The sequence below is a fragment of the Eublepharis macularius genome, chromosome 18 (assembly GCF_028583425.1).
Source record: "Eublepharis macularius isolate TG4126 chromosome 18, MPM_Emac_v1.0, whole genome shotgun sequence".
In the NCBI taxonomy this organism is placed as follows: Eukaryota; Metazoa; Chordata; class Lepidosauria; order Squamata; family Eublepharidae; genus Eublepharis; species Eublepharis macularius.
The window spans coordinates 4,928,677-4,941,360 of record NC_072807.1 but is presented as its reverse complement, the minus strand read 5'-3'; the positions used below and the strand labels follow the sequence as shown (position 1 = coordinate 4,941,360).

General features: G+C 43.0%; 1 protein-coding gene across 2 annotated transcripts; it reads right to left on the bottom strand.

Annotated features, from left to right (window-relative positions):
• Window positions 1–2,235: 2,235 nt before the first annotated feature.
• Window positions 2,236–11,766, bottom strand: SYCE3 (synaptonemal complex central element protein 3). 2 transcript variants are annotated; one of them, XM_055002980.1, is made up of 3 exons: window positions 11,588–11,766; window positions 5,577–5,685; window positions 2,236–2,662 (listed from the first exon to the last, which is right to left on the bottom strand). In XM_055002980.1, exons 2-3 carry the CDS (start codon window positions 5,683–5,685, stop codon window positions 2,496–2,498), a joined length of 276 nt encoding a protein of 91 aa, XP_054858955.1. In that variant the 5' UTR covers window positions 11,588–11,766; the 3' UTR covers window positions 2,236–2,495. The 2 variants fall into 2 exon arrangements, with proteins under 2 accessions (XP_054858955.1, XP_054858956.1); XM_055002981.1 differs by lacking the exon at window positions 11,588–11,766 and adding an exon at window positions 9,342–9,422.
• Window positions 11,767–12,684: the final 918 nt, after the last annotated feature.

Below are 12,684 nucleotides of genomic sequence, written 5' to 3'. Positions count from 1 at the left end.
AGCAACTCACTGTTCCATGAGGAAGGGTTAAACAAATCCAACTAATGTAAAGTGTAACCACACAAGAGGAAAAAACCTAACACCAACAAGTAATGAAAAATAATTACAAAATGTATTTAGAAATATACACATACACCAGAATATAAAATAAATGACTATTTGCAAGCATACATGAACAGAAAAAATACATGAGACGTGTATAACTGCACAAAAACTGCCACAATATGGAATGTGCTCTGACCTTTCATTGCACAGACCTGAGAGACAAACTGGTGAATTTCAGCAGTGGCTTTATGTGAAAAAAAAGAAGCATATTCCACATCTTTGAAGACCTTTGAAGATAAGAATAACACTTATGCATTTTTAGAAGATCATTCAAAATGCACTGCTAGCAGCTGTCATATGTCTTATTCATTAGAGCTCCAGCTTTTTAAATTGTGGGTGTTTTTCATTATTTGTGTGTGTTAGGTTTTTCCCTCTTATGGGTTACACCTTACGTTGGTTGTTCTGAACATCTAGTTGACCCAAAGACTGCAGGTAAATCCAGGAGGAACATATTCGGGTGGAGGTCATCAACTAAAGCTACCAGTTGTCTTTGTCCCATATAGCCCAGTCTGAAGCCAAATATAAAAGGGTCCAGGTCACCAGAGTAACCCAAGAAGAATTGGTCTGGTGAGGATGGGAACAATCAGTCCCCCAGAACAATCAAGTCTAGGTGTCACCAATACCACATCCAAGAGCACCTCTGCCAACTCAGAAGGGATTCCTACTGGGGAATTAGGTAGTTGGTAAACAAGCAAAATACCTAATATTTCCTTAGCTTCCAATGTAAGGAGCATACAGTCAATGCCAGCTACAGTTTGTACTGGGAGTCTGTGAGAATAAAACGTAGAAGAGGAAACTGTTGTAAGTCACTTAAGGTACACATTAAGGAGAAAAGTGGGGTATAAATGAAATAAATACTATTTAATTATGATAAATACACTAATAGGCATTAATGCCAATTCACTAGACAAGTAAATAGGCTTCCCATTTGACACTGTAAGCCAGTGTCCTAAAGACTGTACAGTAACCTCAAGTGATATAGCACATATATTGGAGGCCCTCAGCTTTGTGGGGTCCTGGAGCAATCCCCCCCTCTTCCGCCAATTTTATCTTTTAACATTGTCCCCACACTTCTGGGACCTTTGCAATCTATTTTGGATGCATGAGTGAGAAACGTTCTGTCCAACAGTAATAGGAAAAGGAAAGTAACACATAAAGTGAGGAAACTGCTCACCACCGAGTCCTCCAATGCCCCATCGTCACAGACATTCACAGGGAAAGAGTACTGTTTCCCCATTTTAAGGAAGCACCAATGTCTTGGTAACACCAGCAGTCATTACAGTGAATGTCTCACCTCCACTGCAGTTATTTTTGCACAGCAAGCAACCAACAAATCTCCTAAAGACAGGGGGAAAGCTTGATATGCTTAATACGCAGTCAGAGGTGGAGGCCTGGTGGGAGTTGAGGACAGATCTCGCACTCATCTACCCACGCAGCAACAGTATCTCTTTATTGCGATATTTCTGTATGCATTCTCATTATCTGATGGCAATCTACAGTGCTTGAGAAAGCATTAGACACACTATCACAAAATGCACTGATTTGGACATTAATAGCCTCTTCACAAAGCTCTTTCAACCAGTGGCAGCCATGGTCTTGAGTCAGCCCACGCCAGCTTTTGGTCACATTAAAACATATGTGAAAAGCAAGCACTTCATGCTGAACCACTAAATAGAATCTCAACTTTTGACTGCGATCAAGGTGATTATACTTTGGTATATTCTACAATGGCAGTTTTATATGGGGAGCCATGTTGTTCTGCAAGAGAACAGCAAGATTCGAATCCAGTGGCACCTTTAAGACCAACAAGATTTTCCAGGTATAAGCCTTCGAAACTTAAAGGGCTGATGAAGGGAGCTTTGACTTTTGAAAGGTTTTAACTTGAAATCTTGCTGGTCTTCAAGGCACCACTGGACTCGAATCTTGCTGTATTAGAGTGGCACCATCTCATACTCTGGATTTATGGTATATGTGTGTGCTTGCATGCACACACACACACACATATTCCCTCCCTCCCCAATAAAGCAGCCACTACTGAGTTATGCAAAGCATCTTAAATCATTACAGTCTAAATAAAGCAGTTTATTTAATTACTGAGATTTATCAAGTGAATTCTAATAGCCTTTTATTGACAGGATTATAGACAAACTAATACACAGTTAGATAATATTTTTAATGTTTGATACTATCTTCAGTGAAAATAAACGTTATCACTACATATGAAGGAGCAAATGAAGACACTGGTATTTCCCCCCATTCTAACAGAAAATTTGATAAGGAGACACATCCAACACATCTCTTTAAAATGTATTTTCCAAGACATTTAGAAATACTGAAAGAAGTGATGTGAGTTCAGATCAAGTCTTCTTAGGCTTGCGTTTAAATATTACTTATTCTTTTTGTTCAGCACCTTTGGTTTCTTTCAACATATCTTGCCAATTTTTTTCCATCTCTTCCTTACATGTGAGAAAGGCATCTTCCAGCCGTCTCATTGAGTTGGCCAAGTCTGGGTTAGCACGCATCACTACCATATCATAAGCCATCCAGGTAGCCTGCACTGGAACAATACAACAGACACTGTCAGTAATTTCATGGGATTTATTAGAAGCATGCTTGAGGAGAAAGGAAAAATATAAAGCTGGCTAACAAGACAAAAGATCTGCCAGTTCTAATCCAAGACAGGATCTCTTTTAGAAACTTTTAAGTAAGATTAAAATCACTGCCCACAAATACTTGCACTGCAATGAGTACTAGTTTACTCATCCCATTTTCTCAAGTGACATTGACCCTGATGACAGATGTGCTTTAGCAATTTTTACTTGAGAAGATTCAACCATGACAGCCTTGCTAAAGGAAATTTCCATCACATGCTGTCTCTGATAGCTCTTAACATAGACGTGGAGTTCCAGTCCACAAAAATGGGAGATTGCATGTGTTAAGCATATAATTACAGCATGTACATGTTATCTGAATTCACTTTCAGAACACCTGCACTAACAAACAAATGTAAATATTATATAAAATGTATTACCATTTTTACTTATACCTTAGTAAATGTCTGAGCAAACATTTGCTGCTATTTCAATTAATTTTAATCACATTAACGTTAATTAATTTAATTAATCAAATCAATTTAATTAATTTTGCATAGTCCATTTTACAATAATTGTTTGTGTATAAATAAATAGCAAAGAAATTGTCACAAGAAAGAGAGGAAATATAGTTTTCAAGTACAATTTAAAATAAATTGACTGTAAAACAGTAAATCAAATCAAATGATTAATCAACGAGAAGACAGAAGTTCTATGTACTGTAAACATTTGATCAATGCAAAGGAACTAGAAATCTACACTATAGGAAATATGGCCCCAATAATCCCAAATCTCCATGTAAACCAAGGACACATTTCTTGTCCTTGTGGTTATGCAGAAAGGTACGAACACTAAAGAGCATATCCAGCACAGGATTTCCTGCAGTTATAAGACAGGATTTTGTTAAAATTAAATAGCTCTTGGTTAATTGAACCTCATTTTATTAAGGGCAGACAACTCAGGATTATAAAGAGTGCATCTTGTTAATATGAAAAAGGAAATACCACTACATTCATTCTACAACAGTGTTTCTTAAATGTTTTGAATATAGGGCCTGCTTCTAAATTTATTCTACTTTCTAAAATCCCCTAATCCAGCACCAGTGATTTCTTCCAGGTGCAAAGATTTTGCAAACAGGAATTCACACAATGGAAAACTTGTGGCTGAACTAGAACACTCATCCAACATCCACATTAGAAGAGGAATACAAAAGGCTATCTCTAACCCTTCCTAAAACTGTATGTAACCCTTGCCCACTAGAGGGAGATAGACAGTTGGGGTCTTCCTTAGAAGGAAAAAAGGCGCAATTTTCCCTGAGAGACTGGAGGGCCTGAGGCTGCAGGGAGAAGCCCCCTCTCCTCAGAAAAAGCACTCCTTTCTATGAACTCTCTATTAATGTTTTAGGACTCCTGTGAAGAACAGAAGGCATCCCTACGCAGAGCACAGCTACAAGTGGCTGCAATTCAAGGGACTGACCACCACACACAAGTCAGAAAGACTGAGACCTGGGTCTGCTTGAGTAAAACAGGCCTGTTTTGTTACATGATTGTTGTTATATATGTTGTACTGTTCCAAATAAGATGTTTTTTTCTCAAGTTTGTTCATTGTAATCTTTTATAAATGCAAGTGTCACAAGGTGGGATCACACTGTCATAGACATTAACTCTCCCAGTTCTCAAATTAGATAAATCTATTTATTTGATATTGCTCTTCAACAAAAACAGGTTACATGTATACAGGGAAACATCATTTAAACAAAGCAACAACTCTTTCCAAGGCAGACAGGGTAGACAGTACAGATGAAGGGGCAGTCACACACCCCACATCGTTCCAGCTTGGAGAAATAAGGATTGTTTATTAGGGGCTTTCAGTATCTGCTGTTGGGTGAGAGAAAAGTTTCATTTGCTACAAAACCTTGTGCTGTCTCCCCCCGTCCACCCACCCACCCACAAATCTCAATGTTCCTCCATGCTCCCCAGGGACAGTTGAGAACTGTTTTTTTCTAGAGCACTCAGTAATTTAATGCGCATCATTTTTCCAGCTGAACAGACATGAATGCAGTACATCTCACTCTATTTATGATACCTAGCTTAAAGTCCTTAGCCTGTAGGGAAGATTTAATAGGTATGTACTAATTAGTGGAAAGATTTAGCTGAACCAACTAGTAACAGAACAAAGAGAATTCTTGCAAATATTGCCTCACAACAAAACCTATATTACATTTAGAGACCTTGTGTAATTATCCAGTTGGATTTATCAGTATTTGACTTTCTTTGTATCAACACAATCCACTCTACAAGGAGTTCAGGTAAAACTCGAACCCCTTTAAAATCTAAAGTAAAACCAAAACCCTTTCAGAAATATGCTTCACTACCTGATTCTTAGGGTCAAACTACAGAAGACAAACTTACATGAACTCAAAATGACAACAGCATTTCTTAAAAGATAAAGTTACTACATCACAATTTTCTTTTTCCTAATACATCAGTCTCTTGAAAGAAGGATGCTTCTTGGAAAATAACGAAGAGCACTCATAAGCGTATTTTCTTATGGATAGCGTTCTGATCAAGTTGCTGTCGTCATACAGGAAAGTCCACACTTAGCTGAAACCTATGGGTTTGTTTGCACAGGTATTTTAGCACCTCTCTGTATCATTCTAGCACAATTGCCTTGACCCTGACCCAACTCTTGGCTGTACATGATGTGCATGCCTAGCAGTCCCTGGATAGCAATGAGCATCCGGGTCAGACACACCCAGCAGAGTGGAATTTGTTGTTATGCAAATGAGCATCAGCGCTGGCTGTCCACTCAGATCTCCCTTTCTAGATTAGAACTGGTAATATTAGCAATAATATAGATTCTCTGTAGGAATTAAACCACCTGATAGTTTTTCCATGTCTTCTAGGAGTTTTTCTAAGTCCTTATTCAGGTCCTCAAGCTTTTTGACCATATTGTCGTAATTTCTTTCACAAGGTTCACATTTGGCCATCTAAAAAGAAAAAGAAATAAACAGGAGATTAGTGGTCATGGGTAAGCACAACATGTAATGCCTTGAGATTATTTTAAGCAATAGACAGAGTACTAAAATACTCTGTACAGAATGAACCTGTACAATCTATTCTATTTGTATTGTGAACAAGTGCATATTTTACCACAACTCTGACTAGGAAACTGATCCCCATTATCTGAAAGTGACCATCATTAAACATTTTTCAAAGAGGTTGTAAAACACCTCCATGAATAAATGACACACTTTTAATATGGATCCTGAAAAGCAACTATATTTGGATAAAACATAAGTACTGAATAATTAATTCAACATCTCTGAAAATAAGAGCACTTTCTAAGAGCCAAAATAAAGATATAAACACTTCTCTTAAAACACTCCAGATTTCAAAATTGTACTACTTGAAACCTGGGCAATAGTGTGCACATGGGAAAAGAAAACCTAATATCCATTTCTGTAGTAAATGTAGAATAAAATCAAATAAATATACTAATTTACATGAAAAATACTCCCAGTAAGTTGTCCCAAAGCTCCAAAGAGATTTTTTAAAGCACTTCACTGAGTCTTTTACTAGTGTACTAGTAACATGGCCTGTTTAAGCCTTAAATCCATTCAGTAAGGTCAAAAAAGGTAGATTAAAAAAATTACTAGTTAACACTGCCCCCACCCCCCCCAAGGCAAGGCTCCTCTCAAGCCCAGTGCCTTTGTATGGGCGCAGCCAACATGGGGTCTTTGTTCTCAGCACACCCGTTCTTTGTAGAGGAGTGCCATTGATAGTCAATGGCGGCGGCGGCGGCAACAACAGTGCTGTCAATTACAGCCCACAGATTGGCTGCTCCTTTGCCTGCCACTGACAGGGCTGTCAACAGCAGCTGCCTGGCAATTGGTGGATGCTGCCAGGGTTGCCAAGAGAACTGGGGGGCGTGCGCTCCTGGCCATGCCTTATCTGCTAGTGTATCTCACTCAAGAGTCCTTAGGGGGCGGACGACTGGCACAGAAGTTAAATGGGTGGACATCAGATGGTGGTGAGAGGAGGCTTAGGATTGCACTGTTAAAGACTTAACACCAGGCACTCTATTTTTCAAAATTATTTTATATAAATGACATGTGTGTGTCAAACAACTAGTTCCCCCCTGCCTCTTTGCTCGCCCGCAGCTGACAGCAGCTCCCACCCTACCTCCCACTCCCTCACAGGGCAGCACCACAGGGTGGCTCCGCCTGGATGGCTTCCCCCTGCCGGGCTCCCCAATGTGGGTGCCATGACTGTAGGGGCATGTTGTGCCTGGCTGCCTGCTCTCTGGTGGGGGGAATGGAGGTGTCGATGGGCAGCAGGGATCGCTGCACCTTTTCTTGCCACTCGTGCACTTGTCATGGGAGCAGCACTGCCACGGGGATGCTGGAAGGGGGAACGGCAGGGCATGTGCTGTCGGCAGTGTAGGTCCTCGCCACTCCTTGCCAGGCTCAGTTGCCAATGTAGGTGTCATGGGCCAGGTCAGCACAGGCAGGATAGTCTGAGTCCAGTCCAAAGCCAGGTGAGAGTTTCAAGTCCAAAGTCCAGAATTCAGAAGCCAAGTCAAGAGATCCGTAGGTCAGTTACCAGTCAGAGCAAGGGCTAGCCAGAAGCAGGGTCAAGGCACGGTCCAGTGGTCACACGGTAAGGCAAAGGCAAAGCAAGGTTCAGCAGAGTGGTCTCAGTCAGAGCAGGATTCTGACGTGTCGTTTCCATGCCTGCTGGTTGTCTGTGGCAGGGTTTTATAGGTAGGCTGAGCTGGCAGCCAGCTGCTTGGGAGCTATCCTGTGCTTACTTCCTCATCGCTCTCCACAAGCAGCTGGCGTCTGGCCAGGTGGTGTGCACTCTGCTGCCTTTCCTGCAGCTTCACCTGCTGCTTTTGCCTACGGCACTCCCTGAGTGAAGCTGGAGGTTTGGGCGTCCTTGGCAGTGCTTCACCGGTGGTGGTGGAACTGGAGGGCATTGGTGATGCTGGCTCAGCTGCTGATGGCTTTGGGTAACTGCGGGCTGGACTTCACCAGTGGTGTTTTGGCTGCAGGGTGGTGGGGCTGCTGGCTCAGCTGCTGGCTGTGGACTCTGATCTGCCAGCAGCTGTTCCTCCTGATTACTGGCTTCAGCTGCATCAGGGCTGGCTTGGATGGCTACACAAGGCTCTTCTTCCTCTTGAGACGTCAGCCTCGCTGGGCCCCATGACACCAGGTCTCCCATGAAATTCCTTAGAGAGTAGACAAGTGGTGCTGCAGGTACAAAAGCGCCGGCAGCACAGCAGGCCTCAGGATTGCACTGCCCATTAGTGCAATATCAGTGAAATCATTTATAGTCAAATGGATTGAATTTGTGACTTTACTAGTAGTGGACTTGAGTATAGATGCATTAAATGTTAAGTTTAGTAAAATGAAATGAATCCAAACTCTGGAATTACTTTAGCAATCAGGTTTTATGGGATTTATACGCTTCATAGGGAAGTAAAGGATTGCAACAGGGTGTTAACTATTTTAAAGGGGGAAAACTAAGCTAAAATTCCAGCTCCTGATATGAGCCATCTTCTATCCTAAATATGTACAAACTGACCATAGTTCCTTCATTGCAAAGACTTGTTCATGAGAGAAAAATGATCACACATGTTCTCTATGTTTATAGCTGTTAAATAATCAAATATATTAGATTAAGACTATAGGTCGCACTATCTACAAAGCTGACAGTGTTTGCCCAACAAATTGTTTTATTATTTTGCTTATTTCATAAAAGCTGAAATAAATGGTCAGGATCCAACTATAGTTAAACATTTTATGCAGTCTAATACTATGCACTTAGAAATAATTCCTACTGAATGCAAAATGCAATGGGCCTACTCTGTAGCATGCTTAAGATGGCAGCTGCCAAAACCAATTAACCCACTTTCTGACACAGTTGTGTAACAGAAACTGCCATTGTCACTCTGACAACCTTTGCTGAGACAGAGATAGGGGAACATGGTCCTTATGATACTCCAGGATCTTTTGAGTTTTTGATCCTACTGACCATAGTATCCTCTAGAGGCAGTTGGCCAGATAGATATATTAGTGACACTACATTCTGATAGTTCATGTCCTCCTTGGCCAACCAGCATTAGAACGTGGAGCTGGAGGATAACTACTTTAATTCTTAGCACGGGGGCTATGGGGATCCTGCAGGTTTCCATCTTGTCCCCTATGCTAAAATCTGTACATCCTTTTCATTTTCATTAATTGAGACAGATGCTGTGAACTATGTTTGGAGGCAATAATGGGCAGGATATACTGAAGCTCATTCCAGATGCTGAAGGATGCTGTTGATTAATAAGGGTTTAAAGAATCGGCCTGTTCTGGATGGGAGCAGATTCTAAGCTTGAGGCACTCATTAGATCTGTGTGTTCAAATGGAGGCACAGGGCTCCTGTGCAGCACACAGTGCCTTTGCCCATCTTCAGCGGGTACACCTGCTACCGGCTTCCCTTGAGAACCATGACCAGACCATACTTATCAATGTCCTGATCGCACTCAAGAGGGGACAAATGCCATGTCCTGTACACAGGCCCGTAGTTTATGTTAAGGCAAAAAACACAGAAGCAAGATTGCCAATGGGCACAAACAATAGAGAACACATCTCACCTGTATTGAAGTAGCTATGTGAGCTACTATGGATACTGATTTTGCTGATAGATATGTTGTTTTTCAGTGATTTAAACATTTTAATCTGTTAAAAGCCTTGGAAGAGAGACAGGAGGACAAAATCATAAAGTTGGAAGGGACCTCCAGGGTTATCTAGTATAACCCCCTGCACAATGCAGGAAATTCCCAACTACCTCCCCTTCATAACCCCGGTGACCCCTGCTCCATGCCCAGAAGATGGCAAAAAACCTCCAGGATCCCTGGCCAAACTGGCCTGGAAAAAATTGCTTCCTGACCCCAAAGTGGCAATCAGCATTACTCTGGGCATGTGAAAAAGGGCCATGAGAACTAAGGACTGATGTAATCCTTCCTGCCCTCCCTCTGATGATCTGCCTAGGTTCACAGAATAAGTATGCTGTCAGATGACCATCCAGCCTCTGCTTAAAAACCTCCAAAGGAGAGCCCACCACTTCCCAAGGAAGCCTGTTCCACTGAGGGACTGCTCTGTCAGGAAGTTCTTCTTAATGTTTAAGCTGAAAACTCTTTTGATTTAATTTCAACTTCTTGGTTCTGGTCCAACCTTTTGGGGTAATGGAAAAAATGCTGTGCCTGTTTATTCAAAAGTAAGTCCCACTCTGTTCAATGGGACATTCCCAAGTAAGTATACATTGGGTTCCAACTACGAGGTCGTCCTGTATATTCAGGAGAAATTATGATCAACTCATTCAATACATTTATTAAGGAATAAATTCCATTGAACTCATGAGTAAACAGGAAGAGTAAACTGGATACATATCCCAATCTCAATGGAAGAGTTAAGTAAATGCTACTGCTCTCTCATAAGAGTCAATATTAGTTAAGAGTACATAGCTTAAGCTGGATCATATAGTGTGTATAACTGGTGTACAAAGGTAGATTATGTGCGAGTTTGCTTTTTTATTGGCTTACGTTGGGTTGTTTTTAACTCCAGTTTTTAGTTTCTTGTTGATTAGGGTGGATTTTTTTTAAAAAAATATTAGCCTCTCTAGAGCCTCTCCTGCAGTGAAGGGCAGGAGATGTTTTAATTTTTTTAAAAAAAATGAGCATGCAGATATCGTATAGTATCTAAGGAAACTCAACTACTAATCAGACAGCTCAAGATTCAAATCCCAGATGTGCCATGAATGTCCTGAGAGGCACTCTCAGCCTGAAATGGGCATAACACTATGTGGATGAGGGAAGGCCAATGGGAGAATAAACAAGATGAAGTTGGAGAGGAAGCAGAGAACAGTTCAATAGCATATCTGAGGCTGCCTTGTATTAGGGAATTTTTTATAATAATAAGAGTTTCTAGCTAAGAGTCTTTTTTTGCCTGGTTTTTTTTAAGGCATTATGGAAGTGAGCTTTCATGAATCACAGTATCTGAAGAAGGAAGCTGTGACTCGCAAAAGTTCATACCCCACTACAAATTTTGTTAGTCTTACAGGAGCCACTGGACTCTTGCTCTTTTCTACTAGGTATTTATAAACACTAAAAATAATTTAAAATAAAAAACTGCGATGAGTTAAGTGAGGAGAGATCTGCAAAAGAAATGGGGGGGATCAGAACTGGAGAAATATGGATGCTCAGAAAGGGCGAGCTACAATATGATGCTAAAGCAATTGGGGAGAGAAGAGGCAGAACAGGGGAAATGGAGTATAACTGAGGTGAAATCTGAGGAGGGTTTTGTGCTGAAAAGGGAAAGAAGCCATGAGAACCACAAGTTTGGGGCACAGAACCATAGGAGTTGGCCATGTTAGTCCGTAGTTGCAAAATAGTAGAGTCCAGTAGCACCGTAAAGACTAACCAACTTTATTGTAGCAGAAGCTTTCGAGAACCACAGCTTTCTTCGTCAGATGCAGAGAGAGCTGTGGTTCTCGAAAGCTTCTGCTACAATAAAGTGATTTTGCAACTCCTTTTGGGGATTCTCATTCCAAGGAAGTCAGCGGGGAGCGAGAATAAAGCCTCGGGCCGGTCTTGGAAGGGCTGTTGGGAGCGGAGGGGAAAGGCTCTCCACGTCGCAGGGAGCGAGATAAAAACGGGGGACTCGTCTTTCTGTCACTGCGTCTTCGCGGTCAGGTCTGGGGTGTTTTTAAAAGCGGCCCGCCAAGGAAAGCGGCCGTTAGTGAAGCCCCGACGGGAACCGGCAGCCTCCCCCCCCCCCCCCCAGCGCGCCAAGAGGCTCATGCCGGCCTCGCTGGCGACCGTCGATACGAAGACACTTTTACCAGGGAAGGGCAGGCGAGGCGGGCCGGGCCCTCCTCCCCTTCGGCTGACTCGCCCTTCCTTCGCGGCGTCGCCTTCCCTCAGGAGCTCAACCGCCGGCGCCCCTTTTTTCCCGCCTAAACTGCAGGCCGGGCCGGCCAACGGCCCTTTCGGTGGCGCAACTCGCGCGCGCCCGCGCCCGCCGCGGCTTTCCCGAGGCGCCTCCCACGGCCTGCAGCCCCGTGAGGGAAAAGGCCTGAGGCGCTCTCGGGACGCGGCGAGAGGGAGAACTACAAGCGCCTCCTGGCACGCTTCGATAACTCTAAGAGCCGCGTGAGATACACGCGCCGGGCGGCGTCGGAACTTGCCTTCCCCCATCGGATCCCGCTCGCCTTCAGTTTTTTCAAAAAGAAACGAACAAGAAACTCCCCGTGGCTACTCATCTCGTCTATCACTGAGCGTATAGGCTGCTTCTATGTGGGAATGGCTTGTCAGCCCCCCCCCCCCAGCACTACACAGTCCTGACATGACCCCAGTAGGGTCCATCTTGGTTAGTAATCGGATGGGTAGCCTCTTGCCATGAAAACCCTGCCAGGGATCGCCATAAGTCAGCTATGACTTGAGGGCAGGATTCCATTTTGCCCTGACCTGGATAGCCCAGGTGAGCCTGTTCTCCTCAGATCTCAGAAGCTAAGCAGGGTCGGCCTTGGTTAGTAATTGGATGGGTGACCTGTAAGGAAGACCAGGGTTGCAGAGGAAGGCAACAACAAACCATCTCTGTTAGTCTCTCACTGTGAAAACCCCACCAGGGGTCTCTATAAGTCAGCTTTGACTTGAGGGCAGGATTTCATTTAGCCTTGTCCTGGATAGCCCAGGTGAGCCTGATCTCGTCAGATCTCAGAAGCTAAACAAGGTTGGCCTTGGTTAGTAATTGGATGGGAGACCTCCAACAAATATCAGGGTTGCAGTGGCAGATAATGGCAAATCCCCTCGGTTAGTCTCTTGCCATGAAAATCCCATTAGGATCGCCATAAATCAGTGATGACTTGAGGGCATTCTCCACTCTCAGCCACCACACATTTCCCCCCTAAATCCTGGAAAGCACCATTGGATCAAAAGG

What these genes read in the sequence shown, in the direction of transcription:
- SYCE3 (XM_055002980.1), bottom strand. Translation starts at nt 5,685, where the DNA reads ATGGCCAAATGTGAACCTTGTGAAAGAAATTACGACAATATGGTCAAA. An exon ending in AGACATGGAAAAACTATCAG is followed by an intron (nt 2,663 to 5,576) that starts GTGGTTTAATTC and finishes GTATTGTTCCAG; the next exon opens with TGCAGGCTACCTGGATGGCT.